Below are 27709 nucleotides of genomic sequence, written 5' to 3' on the forward strand. Positions count from 1 at the left end.
CAAGCCATGATACTAACTCCACATTGCTCGACCAGTGAGCTCAGTGAGCTGTTTTGGATGATGAGCAAATTTCTCCACACTTTCTTGCTCCACACTTTGGCCTTTCCATCACTGGTAATCTTCGGTCCAGAGCTTTTGTGGCTTGTCTCTGTATGTATTTGCAAATTCCAATCTGGCCTTCCAATTCTTACTGCTGATGAGTGGTTTGCATCTTCTGGTATGGCCTCTCCAAGTCATCTTTATGTTAGATTATGATACCTTACCCCTGCCCTATGGAAGTTGCTGATGTCACCGACTGTTGTTTTTGGGTTTTATTTCACAGCTCTCACAATGTTTCATCAACTGCTGCTGTTTTCCTTGGCTAACCTGTGCAGTGGCTTGTTGTTAGTACACCAGTGGTTTCTTTCTTTTTCAGGACGTACCATATTGTTGTTTTGGCTATGCCCAATGCTTGTGCATTGGCTCTGATCAATTTTCCCTCTTTTTTCAGCTTCAAATGGCTTGCCTTTCTCCCATAGACAGCTCTCTGGTCTTCAGTGGTCTTCATGGGTCCCCTTTTTAAGAATAAATGCAGTCTTCACAGACAAAACTCATGGCTCATACCAAAAGTAGACATTCAGAGCTATTATTTGTTTAAACAATCAATCCAACAGGACACACCTGGGCAACAAGAAACAACTGTCAGTCACATGTTCCAATATCGTTGATCACTTGAAAAATGGGTGTGATCAAACAAAAGGTGCCATGTTCTAAGTTTTGTAACACATCTAGATGTAAATATCAATATTAAAGAAAGTCTAGAATGTCTTTGTATGCTGTAGCATTAAAGTTTCCCTTCACTGGAACTAAGATGCCTAGCCCAACACCATCCAGCATGACAATGCCCCTGTGCTCAAAGTGAGGTCCATGATGACATGGCTTGCCAAGTTGGGAGTGGAAGAACATGTGTGGACTGTACAGAGCCCCTACCTCAACCCCACTGAGCACCTTTGGGATGTATTGGAATGCCGACTGCGTGCAAGTCCTCAAGACAGCTCTTGTGGCTGAATGGGCAAATCGCCACAATCACTTTCCAAAATCTAGTGGAAAGCCTTCCCAGAAGAGTGTAGGTTATTATAGCAAAAGGGGAACTAAATCTGGAATATGATGTTCAAAAAGCACATATGGGTGTGGTGGTCAGTGTCCACAAACCTTTGGCCATATAGAGTGTAAGGCTCAGTGGTTTTGTGCGGTTCAACCAATGACTGTATGTATGGGTCAAAGTTGTTATAGGGATTCAAAAGTGAAGCCAGAATATCTCTGTGGCCCTCTAGTGACTGGCTGCAGTACTATTTTTCAACTCCACCCATTTCCATGTTAGTGAATGGGAAAAGACTTACATTTTAACTACCACTCCACAAATGTTTTTGGGAATAGTGTCCATTTTACAAGTTCAGCAATATTTTTTCTTACGAGAAATACATTTTATACGAGTTATTTGATGATAAATAAAAGGGTGTGGTTGAGATGAGGTTTACCTTTAAAAATAGGTTGTGTTCTGTGTAAATGTTGACTGCTGTTACCAGTATAATTTCAGTTGGTACTATATATAATCTACTTATATTTTCATTACTTTAATTAAAATGATGGATAATGTCAGTTAGACAGCAAATGGTTGCTCAGTCAATCATGACTCAAAGCTCTAAAATCTTTTCCTGACAATGGTCAAAGTAATATACTTGTGAATATTATACAACTACAATTTAGCATTATATTATAATATAATTATAATAATTAGAATTATTAGAATTATAATACAATATATTAATTAATAATGCCGTACTTGCAACGGAGTTAGCCAATGTGCCATCTTAAGTTGAACTTCAAGTAACATTTCAAAGCGTGTGCACTCGTAACTGTGGGAAGTAGGGGTGCTGGGGGTGCTGCAGTACCACTGTCAAATAGCTGCCGGAGAGCATATTGCATAGAAAAAATTAGTTAATTAAATACAGTTACAAAAATATAACAAAGTCATTAATGGCAGCAACAAATGGTTGCTATAAAAATAAAATGATGCCAACCATTGTTGCCATCCATTATTGCCAAATCTTTGTATCTACTCAAGTGACATGAACTTACTGACATAGCTATTGATCTTATGTTGGCTGAAGTAGTCTATCTAGTGGAACTCCGAAAAGTCACAGAATTGCATTTTTTAATTCTTTGCAAAGCCTAAACAACAAAAAAAATGCATCAAGTTAAATGTTCATGGCGATACTTCATTAAGACAGTCTGGACATTGATGCCATAATGAAGATGTTCATCAAAGCCAACCGAGAAAGGCCACATTCTGAGTCCTACATTGCCTGCAGGTATACGCACGTTGCCACACTACTGCTTCAAACATACATTCACGTCAGCTACTGCAATTTTATCAATAATCAGACAGTTTTTATCAATAATCTCTCAGAGTTATCAGCTTTGATTGGATAACCATCTGACCCCACAGAACATGATTAGGCGACTAAATGCTTTGAGTCAATGTTATGCTATACTCTAGATAATGTAGCTCCACTTTAAAGAAAATTAATTAGAGCAAAAAACATGCACCTTAAAACAGACCACTCAAAAATTAGAACATAAATGGTGTCAAACTAAATTGGTAGCATTCAAAACAGCATAGAAGGAGAGCCTCCTGTGCTATACAAAAACTCTTAGTGCTGATAGATCAATGTATCTCTCTTCCCTAATTGACAATAACAAAAATAATCCTAGACTCTTATTTAATACTGTAGCAAAATTAGCTAGGAAGTCTATGTACCTAAATCCTTTAAACTCGCAGTTATCATACCCCAATTAAAAAACCTGACCTTAACCCCTGTCAACTGTCCAACTATCGGTTGGTTATGCTGATGACACAAAGTTGTATGTTTCAGCAAATCCAGATAAGAGACACCAGCTTTCGCATTGATTATAGCATTGATAGCATACCTAATAATCTGCATTTTTCTCTTTCTCACTGTAAAGGTACAAATGCTATTCCTGTGATACCAGTGATCGTGACCCCTTCTCCTCTCTGGACCTGCCTGATCCATCCTGATGCCCTACTTCTGGTTGGAGTTCTTATTACCTGAAAAATCACTCGCTGGTGCTGAGGATGGCCCCACATCGAAAGCCTAAAGATCTGAGATTACTTTAGATGGTACCACATAGAAACTATAAAGATGACTGAGGATGTTTTTTTTGGATAGCCTTAGGACTGCAATTTCTAGGAACAGTTTTCCACAATTTTATTTTCTGACTATATAGTATAGAGTTATAAAAGAGAAATTATTTACAATTGCACTATCCGGTGTCACCCAGATGAGGATGGGTTCCCTTTTGAGTCTGGTTCCTCTCAAGGTTTCTTCCTTATATCGTCTCGGGGAGTTTTTCCTTGCCACTGTCGCCTCTGGCTTGCTCATTAGGGATAAATATATAAATTCAAAATTTACATCTGGAATTGATACATTTCTGTAAAGCTGCTTTGTGACAATGTCCACTGTTAAAAGCACTAAACAAATAAAATTTAATTGAATTGAATGCCTAATCTGATCAGATACCAATTAACCGTTTCAGGCCAGTTGTAGTTTGTCATTAATAAGGTGTATTGGATCAGTGTATCTTTAATTAAAATATTGTATTACGCCATGATCCATGCATGACTGCCTGGGTAATGTCCTGTACATTTAGAATAAAGCTAAAGCATTGATTCCATTAGTTTTGTTCTATGTTCATTCCTGTTGTGTCCTTGATTCAGAAGAACATACTGGATATGCTGAGGCCTCCCAGCTTTCCTTAGCTATTTACTCTTTGACAAGAGAAATGGTTTTTTGAGCTGCTAGGGTGCTGCAACTTCAAATCCCATTCTCAACACAATCTGGTATACATGAAATATTCTTCAGAAAGCAGCTTTGTGGCTTCTCTATCTAGCCTATGTTTTATCTTCAAAACTATTAACTCATCAGTCACATTATGCAAGCCTTAATGTTGCTATAGATAGTACTGTTAACACTTTTCCACATCAATCCACACAAAGAACCACAACTGCACAATTATCATAACTCAATACATTTATTTGCTCGTTTGTCTTCAGGTGATTGTCATGTCCAGTCATGAGACCATTCGAGTTCTAGAGGTTGAAGTGGACGCAGCTGTGCCCTCCCCAGGAGCTCATGTGAAAACTGAGGCAGGCGCAGAAGAGGGGAGAGGAAAAGCTTTAGAGCCAGCAGAGGGGGCCACTCAGGATAGACAAACAGCATCCAGTACCATCTCCACAGGTGGGGGAACAATTGCACACATGCATATTTTGTTCCATTTTATTCTGTGATGTTCTGGTCATAGCCCCTCAGTGTTTTGAACTTCTCTCATATTAATCTTCACAGTTTCTAATGAGGCTGCAGCCCCTTCGGTTCAGAATGTTGCAATTCCTATAAGTCTCTCTTTGCCTCACCCTCAGACCAGCATGCCTATCACTATCCAGGCCTGTCCACAGGTGAGCTAGTCATAAGTCTACACAGCTTGTAACTCAGCAGTTAAGGTAGATGGTGGAAGGTATAATTACAAGTCCCAGGAGGCAGGCAGAATGCCATTGTTGCTCTTGAGCAAGGTTCTTAACCCTTACCTGTTTAGCAGTATGAATGGACTTGTACGATGCTTTAGATAAAAGCACCTACCAGAAAATAAACCTGCCAAAAAAATCTAATTCCCTGTTTCATATTGTGATATCCTCTTTAAGGTTCTGACCCAGGATGGCCTTGCTACTCTGATGACTGGCATGATTGCCCAGCAAAACACTCTGAGCCAGCCTCTGCTGATTCCACTAAGTATGGCAGGCTCTGTGGGTGGACAAAATGGCCTGGCACTACTGACCCTTCCAGCAACCACCCTAGCCACTCTACCAGGTTTAGGTGCTGGTGGCCCGACAGGAGGGCTCATTAAACTACCTTTTGCTGGCCTGCAGGGTAAGATGCTGTTTAGAACTGGAAATATTTGACCCATGAATTTGTGGATAATTCATTCAAGCTTTCTTTTAAAGTATGCTGTGATATCAAAAATGAAGCATTTTATAGGAGATCTGGGCAGTTATATATTACTTTTTCAAATTGTATTGTCAACATTACCACTATTTTCATCAAAGAGGATGAAAAAACTGAAGGATATGTATGTTTGATGTTGGGATGAATTAGGAAGTTGAATAAATGTGGGCATTGGGATGAATGGGTGAGGGGATTGGGATGAAGGGCAAAGAGACTGCAAAAAAGATGAAGTTGTTTAGAAAACATGGCTGCAATCTACTAGACCAATGGGAAGAAGGACTGAGCCATGAGAGACACTGAGATAGCATCTGTGCTCCTTGCGAGAGCACATCCTTCAGAGGGAGGGAGAGCTGGAGGGAGGAGGGGAGGGTCTGTGATCTTTCAGAGAGCGCACCTGCTGGAAAGCTCTTCATGTGATGCATCAGTATTGACTTCCAAGGTAAGTGGGAAAATGTTTAATATGAATGGGAGTGTTTGCATTTGGTGCAGTTAAAGAGTCATCATACAGAAACTACATAAAAAGTAGAATAAAGGTAAGAGATGTGAATTTATAAGAGGTTAACTAGGAAGAAGGTGGAACTTCAAGCATGGTCTTTTTCCAAAACATCAATTCTGGCTTTTAATGGAATGCCTCTTGATCTGCAGTAGAGTGTGCCTGTGGAATCACTTTCTTTACAGAACAGACTTGTCCAGGTACTAGCAGCAGTTGGCACAGAGAGGTTTTTGCAGGCTCCAGCAATGGCCTTTGTACCAGGTAAACATGCCTTCTAATCAGTGTTTAAAAAAAAAAAAAAAAACTCTGCGGGCTGCTGAGTGGTGCAGCAGGAAAGCCTTCGCTCTATTGTCTGGAGATCAAATTCTGATCATGCCACAGCCATCTGTGGCCGGAAGTTGAAGAGGGCAAAATTGGCTGTGCTTTCTGGGTGGGAGGGGTGGCATACTTTCATTCCTATCGATCACAGTAACACTAGCAAATCATGGATGCCTGTGAGCTCATACATGCAGAAGGGGGGTACATAGCGCTTTCCTCTGAGTGTGTCACGTTGCCCTGTGACGCAGCATGAGCAGGAGTTTTAAAAAAAGGGGCTGTCTTCATGTGTCTTCGAAGAAGCACATGCCTCCCTGGTTGGTATCTCTTGTGTGATAGTGGAGACCTAACTGATAGGTGGGAATTGGCCAAGACTAAATTAGGGAGAATTCTGTGCTCTACTGTACTTTATTGCTAGGCTCCCATTGCTTGGTGTGCTGCCTGTTGGTCAAACCTGCAGTGTCAAAGTGTCAAAGGCCTTGTGGATCGGCATGTCAGCCCTGTTTATATACGTGCTGTTAATGACACAGGTTTATGGGCAGAGCTTCATCAGTCTGTACCATTACTGAGGCCATCTGTGTCTCTACCAGAGGCACTGATCTCTGCTCTAGTGCTCCAAATCTGCCACTGTCAATAATATACACGAACTATGTCCTTTTATCGGGTCACAGCTTCAATGGGGTCTTGAATGCACATAAAAGCTCTTTATTGAAATTGGGACATAGTGGAGTTGTCCAGCCACTTACTTTTTTCCCATGACGAACTAAGTCCAGAGCCAGAAAGCAAAAAAAGGGTGTATCTACTGTTGAGAGTTCAGCCAGTGACTGGACAGGCAATGAAAAATTAATAAATGTTTATTTATTTATACAGTTCCCTCTGAAGGTATTGAAACAGCAAGGCGAATTCTTATGTTTATGCTATACACTGAAGACATTTCGGTTTGAGATCAAAAGATGAATATGAGACGATAGATCAGAATTTCAGACATCATGTCCTGACATTTACATCTAGATATGTAATATTAAATAACTGCCAATAATCACCAAACTATTGCATTCTTTTCTTGTCATGCCTTTCTAGGCTTGTACTGCAGCTTCTTTCTTTTGTTTGTTTTGGAGGTTGACACTTCAGAAGGTGGAAATGCATGCTCAGTTGGGTTAAGATCTGGTGATTGACTTGGCTAGTCTAAAACCTTCCACTGTTGTTCCCTGATGTCCTTTGTTGTTTTGGCAGTGTGTTTTGGGGCTTGCTGCATGATGAAGTTCCTCCCAATTAGATTGGATGCATTTTTTCTGTAAATAGACGGAATGTTTCTGTAGCCTTCTGAATTCATCCTGCTGCTACCATCATAAATCATAAACATCATCAGTAAAAATTAGTGAGCCCATTCTAGAAACAGCTATGCAAGCCCAAGCCATGACACTGCATCCACTGTGCTTGAACAATGAGCTCGTATGTTTTGTATGACGAGCAGATCCTTTCTCTCTCCACACTTTGGCTTTTTCATCACTTTGGTAGAGGTTAATCTGTGTGTCCTCAGACCATAAAACTCTGTTTAAAACTTTTGTGGCTCATCCCTGTATTAATTAGCAATTTCCAATCTGGCCTAGTTGTTTGTTGGATTCTTCAAATGGCAGATTGTGACTGTTTAGTGCATTTAACAATGGACATTGTCACAAAGCAGCTTTACAAAAATACAGTGGTGTGAAAAAAGTGTTGGCCCCCTTCCTGATTTCCAATCTTTTTGCATGTTTGTCACACTTTAATGTTTCAGATCATCAAACAAATTTAAATATTAGTCAAAAATAACATGAGTAAACACAAAACACAGTTTTTAAATGAAAGTTTTTATTATTAAGGGAAAACAAAATCCAAAACTACATGGCCCTGTGTGAAAAAGTGTTTGCCCCACCTGTTAAAACATAACTGTGGTTTATCACACCTGAGTTCAATTTCTCTAGCCACACTCAGGCCTGATTACTGCCGCACCTGTTTGCAATCAAGAAATCACTTAAATAGGACCTGCCTGACAAAGTGAAGTAGACCAAAAGATCCTCAAAAGCTAGACATCATGCCGAGATCCAAAGAAATTCAGAAACAAATGAGAAAGAAAGTAATTGAGATCTATCAGTCTGGAAAAGGTTATAAAGCCATTTCTAAAGCTTTGGGACTCCAGCGAACCACAGTGAGAGCCATTATCCACAAATGGCAAAAACATGGAACAGTGGAGAACATTCCCAGGAGTGGCCGGCCGACCAAAATTACCCCAAGAGCACAGCGACGACTCATCCAAGAGGTCACAAAAGACCCCACAACAACATCCAAAGAACTGCAGGCCTCACTTGCCTCAGTTAAGGTCAGTGTTCATGACACCACCATAAGAAAGAGCCTGGACAAAAATGGTCTGCATGGCAGAGTTCCAAGACGAAAACCGCTGCTGAGCAAAAAGAACATAAAGGCTCATCTCAGTTTTGCCAGAAAACATCTTGATGATCCCCAAGACTTTTGGGAAAATACTCTGTGGACTGATGAGACAAAAGTTGAACATTTTGGAAGGTGTGTGTCCCATTACATCTGGTGTAAAAGTAACACCGCATTTCAGAAAAAGAACATCATACCAACAGTAAAATATGGTGGTGGTAGTGTGATGGTCTGGGGCTGTTTTGCTGCTTCAGGACCTGGAAGACTTGCTGTGATAAATGGAACCATGAATTCTGCTGTCTACCAAAAAATCCTGAAGGAGAATGTCCGGCCATCTGTTCGTGACCTCAAGCTGAAGTGAACTTGGGTTCTGCAGCAGGACAATGATCCAAAACACACCAGCAAGTCCACCTCTGAATGGCTGAAGAAAAACAAAATGAAGACTTTGGAGTGGCCTAGTCAAAGTCCTGACCTGAATCCTATTGAGATGCTGTGGCATGAGCTTAAAAAGGCGGATCATGCTCGAAAACCCTCCAATGTGGCTGAATTACAACAATTCTGCAAAGATGAGTGGACCAAAATTCCTCCACAGCGCTGTAACAGACTCATTGCAAGTTATCCAAACGCTTGATTGCAGTAGTTGCTGCTAAGGGTGGCCCAACCAGTTATTAGGTTAAGGGGGCAAACACTTTCTCACACTGGGGGCCATGTAGGTTTGGATTTTGTTTTCCCTTAATAATAAAAACCTTAATTTAAAAACTGTGTTTTGTGTTTACTCATGTTATCTTTGACTAATATTTAAATTTGTTTGATGATCTGAAACATTAAAGTGTGACAAACATGCAAAAAGATTGGAAATCAGGAAGGGGGCCAACACTTTTTCACACTACTGTAAGTACATTCAAGATATAAATTGTAAATGTATAAATTTATTCCTAATGAGCAAGCCAGAGGTGATGGTGGCAAGGAAAAACTGCCTGAGACGATATGAGGAAGAAACCTTGAGAGGAACCAGACTCAAAAGGGAACCCATCCCCATTCGATGTGACAAAGGGTAGTACAATTGTAAATAAATCCTTTCTATAACTGTGAACTACATGGATAAATAGTGCAATTGTGTAACCAGGAAATTCATTACAGTTTTCAAATGAAGTCTGTTTTGTTGAACCTATCCACTGTCCACTGATGGAGACCTGAGTGCAAAACTGCTCATGGCAACCACAGCCCCAACGCCACCACAGCAATCACAGTCACAAGCCATCACAGTACAACGGCCATATGAACCAGAGCAGAAGGGGTCAGGATCACTGGTATCTCAGGAGTAGCATGTGTAGCACGATAGAGAGAGAGACAGAGAGGGAGAGATTGTTAGGTATGCTTTTTGTACCATAATGGTTAAGGAAAAAGTACTTTGCTTGCAGAGTGCAAGCAGGGACTCTGGCAAGATTAGCTATGACAGCATAACTAAAAGGGAGAGCCAGAACATGACACAGACATGAGGGCACCCTGAGACATAACTCCACCATCAACAAACCTGAATGAACCTGAGTGGGGGGGGCCAACAGCATCCAAACATCCTAGTTCACCACAACACTCTGTGCCTCTGAACCCTCCAGATCTGCTCCTTTACCTATGAAAAAAACTATTCACAAAAGTCTTGACTGAACAAATATGTTTTCAGCCTAGACTTAAACATTGAGACTGTGTCTGAGCCCTGAACACTAATTGGAAGGCTGTTCCGTAACCGTGGGGCTTTGTAAGAGAAAGCTCTACCCTCTACCTTCACTATTTGAGGTAACAATAAATAGCCTGCACCTTTTGATCGAAGTAGCCAAGTTGTATCATAAAAGACCAAAAGTTCACTCAGGTACTGAGGCATGAAACCATTCAGTGTTTTATAGATCAATAAGTAGTATTTTATAATCAATGCGAAATTTGTTTGGGAGCCAATGCGGTGTGGATAGAATTGGGGTGATGTGGTCATATTTTCTGCTTCTAGTAAGGACTCTCACAGCTGCATTCTGGACTAACTGGAGCTTGTTTATGCACCTTCTGGAACATCCAGACAATAAGGCATTACAATAATCCATAAGGCATTACAATAAACCTAGAGGTAACAAAAGCATGAGCTAATTTTTCTGCATTGTGTAGTGACAGATGAAGATTTCTTATCTTAGCAATATTTCTGAGCTGAAAAAAGACTATCCTAGTAATAGTATCTACATGAGCTTCAAATTAAATACTGGAGTCAATAATCACACCAAGGTGTTTTATTGCTGCACATGATGAAACAGAAAGGCCATCCAGAGTTACTATGTAATCAGAAAGCTTACTTCTAGCCACATGTGGTCCTATTACAAGTACTTCTGTCTTGTCCTTTAGACATTTCTCAACTTTATTAAGCTAGTGTCTGTCATCTGGCTTTGCTGAAACATGCAAATACATTTACATAGAGTGATGATACATTTCATGACTGATACATTTCATGAATGTTATTCCTGTGTAGTAATAAGCATAACTGCTGTGCTACAACCATTTCTAGGATCTTGGAGGAGAGGTTTGCTATTGGCCTATAGGACAATAGACAGGGGTTGAGGTCAGGTTTTTTTAATTCAGGGGTTTGATAACTGCTAGTTGTACACAGCCAGTGCTAAGGGAAGATTTGATTATTTTTAGAAGAGGTTGAATTGCTTCTGTAATTATCTGTTTGAAGAAACACGTAGGTAGGGGATCTAGTATACAAGCTGATGATGAAAAAATTAGTGAAATTTGTTTGGTCTTTTGAAGGGGAGTAAAACATTCTAATCTCTGATCTGATATTGTTGTATTATTATCTTCTGGGTTAGTTATAAAACTGTCTGATTTAAATTAATAGTCTAAATTTTTGGCCTGATATTTTCAATTTTGCCACTGAAAAAATTCATTAAGTCATCACTGCTATATAATGATTGTGTGCATGTTTCTGTTTGGTCTTATTTCTAGTTAATTTTGCTACAGTATTAAATAAGAATCTAGGAACATTTTTGCTATCTTCAATTAGGGTGGAGAGATACACTAATCTAGCAGCACTAAGAGCGTTTCTATAGCTCAGGAGGCTTTCCTTCCATGCTGTTTAAATTTTGTTTGATGCCATTTACATTTTAATTTTTGAGTGGTCTGTTTTAAGGTGCGTATGTGATCATTATACCAGGGTGCTAGCTTTTTCTCTCTAATTATTTTTCTTTTAAGTGGAGCTACCTTATCTAGCGTGTAGTGGAACGTTGATTCTAAGCATTCAGTTGCCTGCTCAAGTGTTTCGGGATCAGACGGTGATCAAATCATGGTTGGTAACTCAGGGAGATTATTAATAAAACTCTGTGCAGTAGCTGACGTGAATGTTTGACTTGGTAGCGTGGCAAAGTGCATATATTATGATTAAGATACGTTTTAAATGAGATGAGATAATGATCTGAGATAGCTTCAGACTGCGGAAATACGACTATATTTTCTATATTTAATCTGAGTGTTAGTATTATATCGAGTGTGACCACCTCTGTGAGTGGGTCCTATTACGTTCTTTTTAACCACAAGTGAATCTAGAATGGACACAACCACTGTTCTCAGAGGGTCTTCTGGATTATCAAAATGAATATTAAAGTCTCCAACAATTAATACTTTGTCTAAAGAAACAGTCAGGTTAGAGGTGAAATCCGTAAATTCACGAAGGAACTCAGAGTATGGCCCTGGGGGTTTGTAAATAATAATTAGCGGAATCGACTGGGTAGACTTATTTTTTGTGGCTACGTATGTTATGTTGGTGTAAAGAACTTTAAATGCTTTGAATTTCTGACTATGTTTTCATGTGATGCCTAAATTATCATTATAAATTACTGCAACATCTCCTCATCTGCCAGCTAGACGAGGCTGATGGATATAACTATATCCAGGAGGACTAGCTTCATTTAATGCTACATACTCATTTGGTTTAATCCACATTTCTGTTAAACATAGTACATTAAATTCCTGATCAGTAATAGTTTCATTAACAATAAGTGCTTTAGACGCAAGAGATCTAATGTTTTTTCTAATATTTTTTATCTAATGTTTTTGGGTTTTCTTCACAGCTCTCACTTTTGTCATCAATTGCAGTTTCGACCTGTTGGATGTCTGGTTGTTAGTACAGCATTGGTTTCCTTCTTTTTCCGGACATTCCAAACATTCCACAGGACAATCCACAGCATTCCATTGTTGTATTGGCTATGAATTGTTTAAACAATCAATCTAACAGGGCACACCTGGGCAACAAGAAACACCAGTCAGTCACATGTTCCAATATTTTTGATCACTTGAAAAATGGGTGGATTCAAACAAAAGGTGCCATGTGCCATGTTCCGAGCTGAAATTCTGCTCTATTTTCTGATATTCATCTTTTGACCTCAAACACAAAAGTCTTTTGGGGCTGTATATAATTTGGTGAGAATTAATTGTGTGCATGATTTTATGTGGCCATGATATACTAAATTGAGATAGTGAAATCATAATGTGTGTACGGACCATAAGCTATGCATTATGTTTTTAATTTGTCACTTTGATTTGTAGAAAGTATTAAAATAATACAAATATTTTTGGTAATTTAATGTGATCACCGGTGGCATGGTGGCTTAGTGGTTAGCACTGTTGTCTCACACCTCCAGGGTTGAGGGCTTGATTCCCACCTCCGCCTGAGTCCTCTGGGATAGGCTCCACACAACTGTGTAGTGCATGAATCTGGAGTTAGTTCCAAGGTCTAAATACTGATGCATGCAATTTCATAATTAACTCTTATGCAAGCTTAACTGAATGCCAAATGTGGCTCTATATGAGTGGCAACTGTACTCAACTCATTTAAGCTCTGTGCTTTATTCTTTTGTTGTATTGTTGGTAACAGCTCTTGAATTTTGATCTTCTGCTCTTAGTTCGAATGCAGCAGTGGTGCTCCCATTCTCTTTTGCTGCAAGAACACAGCAAAAAAGGCTTAACCTTTCCTTTTTAGAGGGCTCAGTAACCATGTGTTTTATTTGCTTCAGTCACTATTGCAACAGTGCTGTGACAGAGAAAGGTATTGTATAATCAGCAGTTATTCCCATAGCCTACAACAGGGTTTCCCAAACTCAGGGTCATGACCTCAAGTGGGGTTGTTCCGTTCACAATCTCCTCTTTTGCTTTGTTCATTTTAGAAATTAATATTAGAAGTATTGCCCTAACTATGAAAATGGATTTGTGTGCTATTATTTAATCACTGGGATTCATGTTCATTCAAGCCACATTTAAATGAAGAGTGTACATGCTATTTTATTCTTTTTCACTATCCTGACACTCTGCACTAGAATAGGAGTTTAGCACTAAAAAAGGAACACATTTCCCTGTCCATCAGCCTCCAATAAACAAACTAGTGTTTTGTCTCAAATTGCATGCTCAAGTACCATTCTAGACCATTATTGAGCACTAACACCAACTAGTTTTCCTATTATGGTTTGACATTTAAAAATCCCTCATGTAGCCTTCAAACCTACCAGAAGGTCTGTTTTGTGTACCAGTCTTCTGGATATTCGAGATTAGTAAATACTTTTGAATGTAAGGTCAGAGTTTTCGATTTGAGATGCAACTCATCACAACAACAGCAGAAAGTTTTACAGAGAAGCAAAGCTCGCCAGTCTGTTTAATGTCACAATTATAAATCTGGAATTAAAAAATGTAGAGTGGTTAAGGCTTGAGGTCACAGAAAATTCCAAATGTCCAATTGGGGTTATTTTACCCAAAAAAATTTGGAAACTCCTGGTCTACAGGCTTCACACAACGTGATCAGAATTATGTAGCAGTTAGGGCAAGGCTCTGAAAGTAATTGTCGAAGATGCCTCAAGTCCCAAATAGTTTTAACTATTTTAACATCTGTGAATCCCCTTCCTCAGCTCCCAGCAAGAGAAGAATGGGAAAGAGGATGAACATAAAATAGCAGCGACCCATGTGAGGTCATAATGTGACAACTTTGCTATTTGTACTTGACCAGTAAACAAGCACACTGGAAGACTCCTCCAGTTCTGTAGGAACCACCCTGGTGGTCCAGAAGATAAGCAATTGGAAAGTAACATTGCTTTAATCAGATGAAAAAAGTAAACTTGGTATACTTTTTAGACCATTTAGAAATGTGGTTATTAAACATACATACTAGTAAAACAACATGAATAGTAAGACAACAGCCATGATCTGGTTAAAAGAATGATTGTATATGAAATGGTATAATTGTTAAAAAATGCTCCTGTAGGAAATAATCCTTTGAACCAGTGGAGACCATAATTCTAAATAAAATCCTACAAGCAGATTTTACCTTCTCATTCTTTCTTAGTTCAGTATTTGGAAAATGATAGGCAGTGATCTGGTCAGTTTGATTTGATGGCTTTTTTCATTAATTTTCTGTACCTCTGTATCTTCTCTCCCTATAGCTGCTACTGTTCTGAGCTCAGTCCAGCCTCAGCTTCAGGCACCTGCACAGACACTCCTGCAGCCCCAGGCAACTGCACTACAGTCAGTGCAGCAGTCTCAGGCTGCTCCAGCCAGCACTGCTACTGTAGCTTCAGTTATGCACAAGGTCACTGAGCCTAGTGCATCAGTTGCAACACTTCAGACCACAGGCCTCACCATCAACCCTGCTATTGTGAGTTAGTGGCCCTGTGCAAATTAATCGCACACCAATTACTCAGTGGACTTTTTGATATATTCAGTTGGGAGATTAAAGGAGTCATTCCTTCGTGTGTAATTAAGCTGATATGCTGTGATATTGTTATAAACAAGTTTCCATGGTTCAGGTGTACAGTATATGGTGAATTTGTGTAGCATTTATTAAATAGATATTATAATAGATTATTTATTTATATCTCAGATCAGTGCTGCATCTTTGGGTGCTCAGCCACAGTTCATCAGTTCTCTGACTGCAACTCCCATCATCACTAACACCAATGTGGCAGGATTAACCAGCCAGATCATCACAAATGCACAGGGTCAGGTGAGATAACATTGATTATTTGCAAGTAATTCAAGCATATGTAATAGTTATGGATTTACCAGAATCAGTGCAATAGCTTTTTAAATCCTTTATATTCAAAGGATAGTGTGTTCTCTCATAAAGACAGATTCATTAATTCACAAATTACGTACCCAATTTGCACTCGTCATTGTATGACATTTGCAGTGTCAATTTACATTCTTGTACATTCCAATAAAAAGAATTCAAATAAAAGAAATTTCCATAAGCAAGTGGGATTTTGCTTATGTAGTTTATTACCTTATCTTTAGATGATAGGCACGTTGCCTGTGCTGGTGAACCCTGCATCTCTGACAGGAGTGTCGTCAACACATTCACCACCATCTCAGGGTCTTCAGGTGCCGACTGTGGCTCCTCAGCTGCTGCTGAACTCCCAGGGCCAAATCATTGCCACCATTGGGAGCAACCCTGGTGCTGCTGCTTTCACTACATCCACCAGCTCCACAGCCGTGACTAAAACTACTCTGTCACACACCAAGATCAACACACAGGTGCAGCGCAGTGAATGGCTATTTAATGACTGCTTGTGTGGACACAATTCTTTTACAGAATATTCAGTTGCATGTAGGAGTTGTATGTATTATGTTAATGTGGCTGTTGTGATCTGCACTATAGGCTCCCATTGTAACAGTAAACCAGTCTCCAGTCATGATTGCCCCACAGCCCTCCACAGGGAAATCAACCTCCTCATCGATTCCTGTTGCCTGTGCAGAAATGCCCACAGTCAGCCAACTTGTCAACAGTATGCGTACACCCTTTCTTTTTTAACCAGAATAGTGTACAGTGGACATCAAACATGGCTTTATTTAAATTCCAGATTTTCAATTTCAATTCAATTTATTTTATTTGTATAGCAGTTTAAAAAATAGAAATTGTCACGAAGCAACTTTAAAGAAATATGAATGTGGCTTTATATTTAGATCTACAGTATATAACTTCAGTCTTCCCGAACCATGGGAAGATGTCTTGGGGCTACTTTTTCACCTGGAACAGGGGCTCCAGTTAAGAGAGAGGGGAAAATGAATAGTCCCAGATAGACCTTTTGCCTTTTACCAGGGTGCCAAAGAAAGCACAGACAAAAGGTTTGGAGGTTTTAAACAGGCTATTTTATTTTAAACACAGCTGTTCCATACCTGCAATGAGTGAGTGAAGCAATTAAAACATTATGCTGTATCTCTATCTATATACAAACCCGTTCTGCTTTATAATCAGGACAGACCATCTACAGCACAGTGTGTAGCTCAGTGAGCCAATCACAGCAAGGCGCATGGTTCCCTGAGCCAATCACAGCAGGGCGTGCAACTCTAGCATTTTTTGTGGATTTCTGTGACTGTCTTTACTAAACTTCTTGTTTATAGTACTTTTTTTTTTTTGTAGAATTCAAATGTATATTTGTTATCTTTTGGATACTGAAATGAATAGGTCCTCATAACTGATACTGCACATTGCTTAAAGTGATAATCTAATCATCTTGCCTGCAGAAGGCTATAGTTGAAGGAAGAGTTAGTGCAGAATGATTAACTAGGTGACTCTAGATCCTAGATAGACTATATGAACAAACGATGTGGATACCTGACCATCATACCTATATGTGCTTGTTGAACGTTCCATTCCTATAACAGCCTTCCTTCTTTTGGGAAGACTGTCCACTAGATTTTGGAACATGGCTGTGGGAATTTCCTATTCAGACACAAGAGCATTGGTGAGGTCGGGCACTGATGTCAGGCGAGAAGGCCTGGCGCACACTTAGCATTCCAATTCATTCTGAAGGTGTTCAGTGGGGTTGAGGTCAGGGCTCTGTGCAGGCCACTCAAGTTCTTCCACACCTGGCTTGGCAAACAATGTCTTGGATCCTTTTCAGGAGCTGACTTTGTGCACACCGGCATTGTCAGGTTTGTATTAGGAAATCTTAAAGCTACAGCATATGAAGACATTCTAGACAATTGTGTGATTGCAACTTTGTGGCAACAGTTTGGGGAAGGCCCACATATGGGTGTGATTGTCAGGTATCCACATGCATTTAGCCATATAGTGTAGGAGAACTTCAGTCCCTGTATTAATTAGTTCTGCACCCCTAAAATATTAAGTCTTTCTGTAACTTAATGAAATTCCTTTAATTTTGTAAACTTTTTAAAATCTGTTTCTATATTTATTATATTGCATTGTATTTCACCCCACCTAACCACCACGGGCAGTGAATAACACCTGGATAATATATGCCACAATGTTATGAGGAACTAACCCACCTTATCACTGACTGCAAAGGTGGTCAGAGATTACTGCTACACTCCATGTCAATGGTGAGGGGTGATGTTAACCTTGTAGAACCTAGAGACGGTGCACGGTGATGCCCAAGTAGCAACAGCGCTTCCTTGAATGGCACGACTTTAAGTATGCCCATGAGGAGTAGAAACTAGTGTGGCAGGTTATAGTAGGGTAGCTTGTGAACCAAGGTGATGATGTCCATCACACAGTGGGTCAGTTTCTGTTTAGACAAAGAAGATCCCTGTGTCTGTTCTCTGTGCCAGATGAACAATTGATTTAGGTTGAATCACCACCATCACCACTCTAATGGGATGCTGCAAGGTCAATAAATTAGTAAATAAAAGTAGGTGATTTAATGGCGCAGGAACCCTGGGTTCAACCCCAAGGTCACTCTGAAGTCAGTAAGGCAAGCAAGGCAAGTTTTTTGCCAAGGCATGCAGTTCTCCCAGTCTTAGTGATCACTAGTAAAACAGCAGCCTTTAGAGAAACCCATTTACATTGCATGAAGGAGAGTTGCCACACCTGGCTTTTGGGGGAGCATGACAGACAAAGGCACCTTCCTCCCTTCAGAAAGGTTGTGACAAGTTTACGACCCTTCCAGCAAGATGCCTTCCATGGTGCTGTGCCACATATACAGTTAGTTACATAAGTATTTGGACAGTGACACAATTTTTGTAATTTTACCTCTGTACACCACCACAATGGAATTGAAATGAAGAAATCAAGATGTGAATGAAGTGTAGACTTTCAGCTTTAATTCAAGGGGTTTAACAAAAATATTGCGTTAACCGTTTAGGAATTACAGCTATTTTTTTTTACAGAGTCCCTCCATTTTCACAGGCTCAAAAGTAATTGGACAAACAAGCATTATTATAAATATTAGGATTATTTTTAATACTTGGATGGAACTCCTTTGAAGTCAATGACTGCCTGAAGTCTGGAACCCATGGACATCACCAAGTGCCATCTGCATTGTGAAGTGCTGCCCTATCAGTTTTGCAGGATTTGACTGAATCTGAGCAGAATGTATAGCTCTATACACTTCAGAATTCATCCTGCTACTTCTATCAGCAGTCACATCATTTTTTTTAAATGTTATCTTATTAATGATCTTGACATTTAATCTTGATTTTGATATCCATTGTATACATTCTTTATTGTGGGATAGTTTTTGGGAATATTTAAGAGCTGTATGCATAGAGAGATAACCAAGATCATATTATGATTATTAACATGCATTAACTGAAGGTGTTTATGCTGACTGTTTAAATACTGCTGCAGGGTTTGTTTTGTGTGCCACTAGACATAAATTATGGGGGTTGAAAACTTTCCACTCTGTTATATTTAGAGCCACAGTCTGGGGTGACTGAAGAAGAAGGCATTAATCTGGAGGAGATCCGTGAATTTGCCAAAAACTTTAAGATTCGACGGCTTTCATTGGGGCTGACGCAAACACAAGTGGGTCAAGCTCTTACAGCTACTGAGGGACCAGCTTACAGCCAGTCTGCAATCTGCAGGTCAGCTTGTTTATCTTGCTTTTTTTCTCCCTCTCACTCTATTTATCTCACTGTATTAATTATACATGATACCTCTGGACATCTAGGCCCTGAAGCATCTTAAGATCTGACCCATTTCAGGTTTGAGAAGCTTGATATAACCCCTAAGAGTGCCCAAAAGCTAAAACCGGTTCTAGAGCGTTGGCTTGCTGAAGCGGAGCTCTGGAACCAGAAGGGCCAGCAAAATCTAATGGAATTTGTGGGAGGTGAGCCGTCCAAGAAACGCAAACGCCGCACCAGTTTCACACCACAAGCCATCGAGGTCCTGAACAGCTATTTTGAGAAAAATGCACTTCCAACTGGGCAGGAGATCACAGAAATCGCCAAGGAACTGAATTATGACAGGGAGGTTGTTCGAGTTTGGTTTTGTAACCGCAGACAGACACTGAAGAATACCAGCAAGATCAATGTGTTCCAAGTGCAGTAGAGTGTACAATACAAGCCTGGAAAGACAATGAGATATATGCATGGATATGAATTGTTCTTTTGTACCGTGACATGTTAAAGTTTGTTAAAGTTTGTGACTTGAATGTTTTGTGAGGAGCCTCTTGGTGGGTTTTCACATTAAAAGCATTGGTATTGCACAAATGGTCAGTGTGGCAAAAATCATGATCGGTTGTGTCATAATGTTTTTGTTAAATCTGCATGTGAACTTACTGTTGAAACAACAACACAGTAAATTAAGAACTAATAAATTATACAGATTGTCAGTTAACATTAAATAGTAGTAGTGGCAAAATCTCCTAAAAAATACTCTATTTGCTTTTTCAGTGTGTGAGCCTATTTGATGTTACTTCTTACACATTTGATTTCTTGTGCCATAGAATTTGCAGCTAAGATTCTAGTGGATTATGTATGCCCAGGAGTCTATCTGACATCTAGAAAAATTTGACTTCCAGAAACATTTAAGTTTGTTGGGGCTGTAACATTAAATGCTTTGTTTTAGCTTTTTGTGTCTTTCTGGTCTTCTATAGCCAGCCTCTTGTTGGAAATTCTGCCTGTCCCCTGTTTTTCTACAGTACAATGGATATAAAAAGTCTACACACCCTAAAAAAATTCAGGTTTTTGTGATGTAAAAAAAATGAAACCAAGATAAGTTACGTCAGAACTTTTTCCACTCTTTGTAAAATTACAATGTATAAAAATTAAGCGAAAAACAATCAGAAACATTTTAGGGAAATAGGAAAAATAAAAAAGTTACAATAACCTTGTTGCATAAGTGTGCACACCCCTAAACTAATACGTTGTTGAAGCACCTTTTGATTTTATTACACCACTCAGTCTTTTTGGCTAAGAGACTATCAGCATGGCACATCTTGACTTGGCAATATTTTCTCACTCTTTCTTGCAAAAACATTCTAGAGCCATCAAATCGTGAGGGCATCTCCTGTGCACAGCCTGCTTCAGGTCACCCCACAGATTTTTAGTTGGATTCAGGTCTGGGCTCTGGCTAGGCCATTCAAAAACATTGATCCTCTTTAGGTTAAGCCATTCCTTTGTTGATTTGGATGTATGTTTTGGGTCAATGTCGTGCTAAAAGGGGAAATTCCTTTTCATCTTCAGCTTACTAGCAGACACCTGAAGGTTTTGCACTAAAATTGACTGGTATTTGTAACTATTCATGATTCCCTCCAACATGATAAAAGCCCCAGTTCTGGCTCAAGAAAAGCAGCCCTAAAGCATGATGCTGCCACAACCATTCTTCACTGTGGGTATGATATTCTTTTGGTAATGTGTGCTTTTTTTTTTTTTTTGCACCAAACATACCTTTTGGAATTGGTCTCATCAGACCATAACACACTTTCTAGCCACTTCTGTCTAGCCACCCTACCCCATAGCCCAGACATGTGAAGAATATGAGAGATTGTTGTCACATGCAGAGAGTAATCAGTTACTTGTCAGATATTCCTGCAGCTCATTTAATGTTGCTGTAGGTCTCTTGGCAGCCTCCCGGTTAAGTATTTGTCTTGTCCTTTTGTAAATTTTGGAGGGACGTCCTGTTCTTGGTACATGTTCCATGGTACATCTAAGGTTTTGGAAACTTTTTTTTTTTACCTCTCTTCTGATTGATACCTTTTGACAGTGGGACCCTGTACATGCTCTTTTCAGATCATGGCTTCAGCAGTCAGATAAAACCAAGTAGATGTGAAGAAAATCCTACAGAAACAGCTGGTATTTATTTGGGGTTAATCAGAATAATTTCATTGATGACAGCTGTATGATAATTACTTTTGAACATGAAATTCAATGTGGTTGGTTCATTCTGAACACAGTCATATCCCCAATTATAAAAGGGTGTGCATACTTAGGCAACAGGGTTATTGTAACTTTTTTATTTTTCCTATTTTTTCCTAAAATGTTTCTGATTGTTTTTCACTTAATTTTTATACATCATAATTTCACATTGAGGGTGGAAAACGTTGTGACATGATTTATCTTGGTTTCATTTTTTACATCACAAAAACCTGCCATTTTAACAGGGGAGTGTAGACTTTTTATATCCACCCTTATGTATAAGAAACACTGGACAGTCATAGTACTATGGGCTTTCCTGTCTATTTTGGAGTTGAGTATAGGCGAGATGTTGATGCATACTGATGTCTATTCATTTAAATACAGAATTTAAGAAGTAAAAAATATTTAGCTTTTCACTGAAAAACCTAGGACAAACTACATTTACTGTTACTTTATAGAAATGTCGTAATCTTGCTGATGGGTAATTTTGTGTATTAAAGGAAATGCTCTTTGTAATGCAAACGTCTACCTCAGGTAGACATACAGTGGGAATGATATAGGACAGGGCATCCCAAATGCCCTCCTGACTGAATGGCTTTTATTTAGATTTCAGTTTTACATGGCAGAAGAGATATTCACTCCATTCACATATATTTAATCATTTTATTTCAAAAACCTTGGTTCATTTACTGTTTAATTCTCTCTCTCTCTCTCTCTCTCTCTCTCTCTGTATTTGTACATTTAAGATGGCACACAGTGCTGCAAAGAAACTTTGTGAAACCCTTTACAATTTTACAATTTTCTGTATTGTGATCTTCATCTGAGTCCTAAAACTAGAGAAACATTATAGTTTTTACACTTATTTATTGGGCAAAATTATACAATGCAAAATATGTTTGTAGGAAAACTTATGTGAACCTCTAGGAGTACAAGTTAATTTAAAGGGATAATTGAAGTCAGGTGTTTCAGTCAAGGGGCTGGCCATCAGGCATGAGTTTAGCAGGCCCTCCCATGTTTCAGGAACATAAATCTGGGGCTTCACTATCAAAGTCTGGTCTTCACCACAAAGGTTTATGGAAGTGTGCCATGCCTTGATCAAAGGAGATTTCTGAGGACCTCCGAAAAACAATTCTAAAGAGTTTGGCCTCCACCAGTCCACTGTGAGGCAGATGATATACCAATGGATGAAATTCAGCACCATTATTTCTCTCCCAAGGAGTGGTTGTCCAGCAACTAATATTCCAAGAAGACACAAAGAACCCAAGGGTAAGGACCTACAGGCCACTCTTGCATTGAGTAATGTCAATGTTCATGAGCCCACCATCAGGCAAACACTGAACAAGAACGGTTTACATGGTAGGACAGCAAGGAGGAAGCCACTAATCTCCAAAAAGATCACTGCTGCCCGTCTGAAGTTTGCTCAAGACCACAAGTCAGAAGCCTGTTGGAAGAATGTTCTGTGAGATGAATTAAAAATATAACTTTTTGGTTTAAAAGAAAAGCTTTCTGTTTGGCAAAAACCAAACACTGCTTTCCAACATAAGAACCACATCCCAGCCATGAAGCATGTGGCTGGCAGTATCAATTTTTGGGGCTACTTTGCTGCCTCTGGTCCAGGATTGCTTGCCATTACTGATGGACCTATGAATTCTGGATTGTACCAGCAAATTCTAAAGGAGAATGTCAGGGTATCGGTCTGGGACATAGGGCAAGACAATGACCCTAAGCACACAAGTAAGTTTACAAATAAATGGTTAAAGCAGAAGAAATTTAACATTTTGGAATGGCCAAGTCAAAGTCCAGACCTTAACCCAATAGAAATCTTGTGAAAAGTTCTAGTGGAAAGTGTAGTTCATGCAGGAAAGCCCACCAACATCACTGATTTGAAACAGTTTTATAAGGAGGAATAGGCCAAAATTCCCCCAGCCTGTTGTGCAGGATTGATCAACAGTTACAGCAAACATTTGGTGGAGGTTATTGTTGCTCAAGGGGTCACACCATTTACTGAAAACAAAGGTTCACATAATTTTCAGACAAAATTATTTAATGTTGAATAATTTTGCTCAACAAATCAATGTAAAAACTATAATGTTTTTTTTTTTGCATCATTTGTTTAATTGGGTTCTCTTTATCTAGTTTTAGGACTTAGATGAAGGGCTGATCACATTTCAGGTGAAAGTTATGCAGAAATACAGAAAATTATAAAGGGGAAACAAACCTTCCAGCAGCAGGATATTCAATCATAAATATTTTTGTTAGAACCTTAATGATTAGTTTTGAGAATGAAGAGTATGGTTCATAATTTTTTTAATAGTGCAGTTATAGCATGTTTTAGAAAATGAATTCTACTTAATCATGGATTTTTGTTTTATAAATAGATGTTTTTAAATTATGTTTTATGAAATAATAGCATGGCAATATGAAATAATAATAATAATAAAATAATAATAATAATAATAATAACAATAATAATAATAATAATTTATGCAAAGGGATTCAAGAGTGATTTGTACTTTCATTCATGATGTGTATGTTTTGACCATGGAGAGTGGTTAGATGAATAAATGGGCATCAGGGTGGCATTGCTAAGTGGCACTGTCACAAAATTTGTTGTATAGCCTCAGGGGATGGTCCCGAAGATGCCTACCAAAATTTATGTCAGTGTGCAAGGTCTTTACTGAGATACAGCCTCACTTCCTGTTTGGTGGATTTGCCATCAGATTTGCTGGCACATTACAGGCAAACCGTTTGGAATATAAGCATTCTTTTGATAACATTCTATTCGTGTTTGTGCACACAAAAGCAAGCATATCTCTTGAAAAATAAGTGTGTACAGTGTGTAGAGTGAAAGTTGTTCAGCATATTTTCTTTGCACAAACACTACAAAATTGCCTTTTGGAACATTTGGCTCTGCCCACTTAAATTTAAGATAATTTGCATAATATGCAAAACCTACTATTGCAAACTAGGATTTTTGGCCAACCTTCAGAAAATGCTAACTACTTAGGACTGTGTGAATCTCAATAATTATCAAAAACATGTTGACATTTCTAAACAATATGGCCACCATATGTCAATCAGTTATTTACTCAAATAGCTGTAATTCATGATTGGTCATATGGGTTTCAACAAACTGGAAATAGTTTGCTCAGTAGGTTCTAAAGATGTCTGCAAAGGTTGGGGTGTGGTCATCGCTAGGGGATGGAGTTTACGTTCAAATAGCTGCTTCTGAAGATACCGTAAGGCAGACTGAGTTGAAATTTGGCATGCTGCATCTATGTGCTAATCTGTATAAGGATTTTTGATGATGACCTTATTAATTAAAAAAAAACAAACAAAAAAAAAACATAGCCATTGGCCAATCAGCTTTCAACATGCATTTGACAAGATTAACATTAAGCTATCATTTTGAAACTTGAATGGTAGGTTCACGTAGTAACCCAATCTCACTCAAATTGGTCACTAGGGGGAGGTGCTTTTCATATTTTTCCACACAAAAGCATATCTCTTAGAAAATAAGGTGTAGAAGTGAATTTCCTTTTTTTGTAGCTTGATTGTGTTGCTGGTTATATACAGTCAGATCCAGAAGTATTTGGACAATGATAGAGTTTTTGTGATTTTGCCTTTGTACACCACCACAATGGATTTGAAATATAACAATCAAGATGTGATTGAAGTGTAGACTTTCAGCTTTATTTTAAGAGGTTCCACAAAAATACGGCATTTACCATTTAGGAATTACAGCCATTTTAAGCAAAGTACTTCCATTTTCAGGGGCTCAAAGGTATTTGGACAATTGCCTGACAAGAGGTTTACTGACCAGATGCGGTCCATTCTCTCATTACTTCAAGACAAATGAAGCAGATAAAAGGTCTGGAGTTGATATCAGGTGTTGATTTGGCATTTGGCAGCTGTTCGACTGGAGCTAGGCTGAAAAAACAACATAAATCTATAAGAGAGATGGCAAAAACCAAAAATCAACAGTTGGGTACATTCTTAAAAAGAAAGAAAGCACTGGTGAGCTCAACAACATCGAAAGGCCTGGAAGAACACAGAAGACAACTAAAGTGGATGATCGCAGAATCCTTTCCTTGGTGAAGAAAAACCTCTTCACAGCATCAACAGAAGTCAAGAATACTCTGGAGAAGGTAGATGTATCATTGTCAAAATCTACAATCAAGAGACACCTTCGTGAATGTAAATACAGGGTTAACAGTGCAAACCACTGGTAACATTCAAGAACAGGAACGCCAGATTAGACTTTGCCAGAAAACATCTAAAAAGCCTCCCATGTTCTGGAATAAGATTCTTTGTACTGATGAAACCAAGATTAACTTGTACCAGAATGATGGGAAGAAAAAAGTATGGCGAAAGGAACAGCTCATGATCCAAAGTATACCACATCATGTGTCAAACATGGTGGAAGCAGTGTTATGGCATGGGCATGTATGGTTGCCAATGGAATGGGCTCACTGGTGTTTATTGATGATGTGACTGCTGACAGAAGTAGCAAGATGAATTCTGAGGTGTATAGGGCTATACTCTCTGCTCACATTCAGCCAAATGCTACAAAACTGATAGGACGCCCCTTCACAGTGCAGGTGGATAATGACCCTAAACGTACTGCGAAAGCAACTCAAGACTTTTTGAAGGCAAAGAAATGGAATATTCTTCGATGGCCAAGTCAGTCGCCTGATCTCAACCCAATAGAGCATGCTTTTCACTCACTGAAGACAAGACTGAAGGCAGAAAGACCCACAAACAAGCAGCAACTGAAGGTGACTGCAGTGAAGGCCTGGCAAAGCATCTCCGGGGAGGAAACTCAGAATTTGAGTTTTGAGAACATGGGCTCCAGACTTCAGGCAGTCATTGACTGCAAAGGATTTTCATCCAAGTATTACAATTATGGTTATATTTACAACTATGTCACTTTGTCCAAATACCTTTGAGCCCCTGAAAATGGAGGTACTTTGTTGAAAATGGCTGTAATTGCTAAATGGTAAATGCCATATTTTTGTGGAACCTCTTAAAATAAAGCTGAAAGTCTACACTTCGATCACATCTTGATTGTTTTATTTCAAATCCATTGTGGTGGCAAATCCATAAAGGCAAAATCACAAAAATCTGTAATTGTCCAAATACTTCTGGACCTGACTGTAGATGATTGCCTTTTGGACCATTTAGCCATGCCCATTCAAACTGATGATGATTTGCATCATGGATTTGAATGAAACTTAAAATATAGCCCGAAACTTGCAATGAGCCTGATTGGCCAAATGGTGGTGCTATAGGAAAGTATTTTACCTTTTGGCTCGTATCTCGAATACTGTAAGTCATATAGTGAAAATTGTTACTTGTGCCTCAGGTTCTCTGAAACAAGCATGAGGATGAGGATGAGCATGAGGTCATGTGCAAAGATTGGGGCATGGTCATGCATAAGGGACGGGGCTAATGTCGGGTAACTGTTTCTCAAGTACCGTATGTCTGATCGAGCTGAAACTCGGTATACTGCATCTCTATGCTAATTTGCAAGTGGATGTTTGATTATGATTTGATTACTTAAAAAACATGGTCATAGGCCAATCAGCTTTCAGCTGGTATTTGACTCATAACACTGAGTTATCATCACGAAACTGGAAAGTATGGTCCCTCTAAGGACCCCCTAATAATTGATACAGTCTCACTCAACTTCGTCTCTGGGGGTGGACACAATTCATGTTTTTGTACATTATAAACAAGCATTCTTTTGTAATTTAAGGGGTATTGTGAAACTTCTTTTTTCCCATGCTTTTTCTCCTTACCCCCTAAAAATGTGCCTTTGGACCATTTAGCTCTGCCCACTCATATTTTTGATAATTTGCTGAGCTCATAATAGCTGTTTCTTCGGAACCAATAGTCCAACTGATTTTAAAATTTTGTGTGCAGTATTGAACTGCTAATCTTGTAAGTGGACTTTTATTCGTCACTGAATTACTTCAAAAACAATCAGCTTTCAGCAGGCATTTCACACAGCTATCACTGAGCTTTCATCATAAATCTTTATAAGTATGTTCATCTATCGTCTCTTATTGTTGTCTGTATGTTGACTACAATTGGCCACCGTGGGCACTATTTGCCTGGGGTGCTTGGACTGGAGTGCTTGGTCAGATTGCTGCTTGTGGTTATATTTATTATTTATAATTTAACTCTTATATTTCATATATGCCGTATATTCTGAGGTAATCTTGTTTGGGGCATGGCCATACATAGGGGACAGAGCTAATATCAGATAACTGTTTTTCAGAAACTGTAAGTCCGATCAAGCTGAAAT

The 27709-nt window shown here is 39.0% G+C and overlaps 1 protein-coding gene across 7 annotated transcripts in view; it reads left to right on the plus strand.

Annotated features, from left to right (window-relative positions):
* The window catches only part of pou6f1 (POU class 6 homeobox 1), a 40073-nt gene extending 19964 nt beyond the window's left edge, over positions 1-20109 (plus strand). For 5 of the 7 annotated variants that reach the window (XM_026920395.3, XM_053240726.1, XM_026920393.3 and 2 more), the window contains 9 exons: positions 4115-4298; positions 4404-4513; positions 4757-4982; positions 14745-14956; positions 15182-15304; positions 15595-15834; positions 15959-16085; positions 18957-19125; positions 19246-20109. In XM_026920395.3, the coding sequence (XP_026776196.1) occupies positions 4115-4298; positions 4404-4513; positions 4757-4982; positions 14745-14956; positions 15182-15304; positions 15595-15834; positions 15959-16085; positions 18957-19125; positions 19246-19591 (1737 nt within the window). In that variant the 3' untranslated portion in view covers positions 19592-20109. Of the gene's footprint in view, positions 1-3006; positions 3182-4114; positions 4299-4403; positions 4514-4756; positions 4983-14744; positions 14957-15181; positions 15305-15594; positions 15835-15958; positions 16086-18956; positions 19126-19211 lie in introns of all 7 variants that reach the window. The other 2 variants (XM_053240727.1, XM_034311789.2) reach the window with 2 other exon arrangements.
* The last annotated feature ends 7600 nt before the right edge of the window (positions 20110-27709 follow it).

The sequence above is a fragment of the Pangasianodon hypophthalmus genome, chromosome 16, assembly GCF_027358585.1.
Source record: "Pangasianodon hypophthalmus isolate fPanHyp1 chromosome 16, fPanHyp1.pri, whole genome shotgun sequence".
NCBI classification, from domain to species: Eukaryota; Metazoa; Chordata; class Actinopteri; order Siluriformes; family Pangasiidae; genus Pangasianodon; species Pangasianodon hypophthalmus.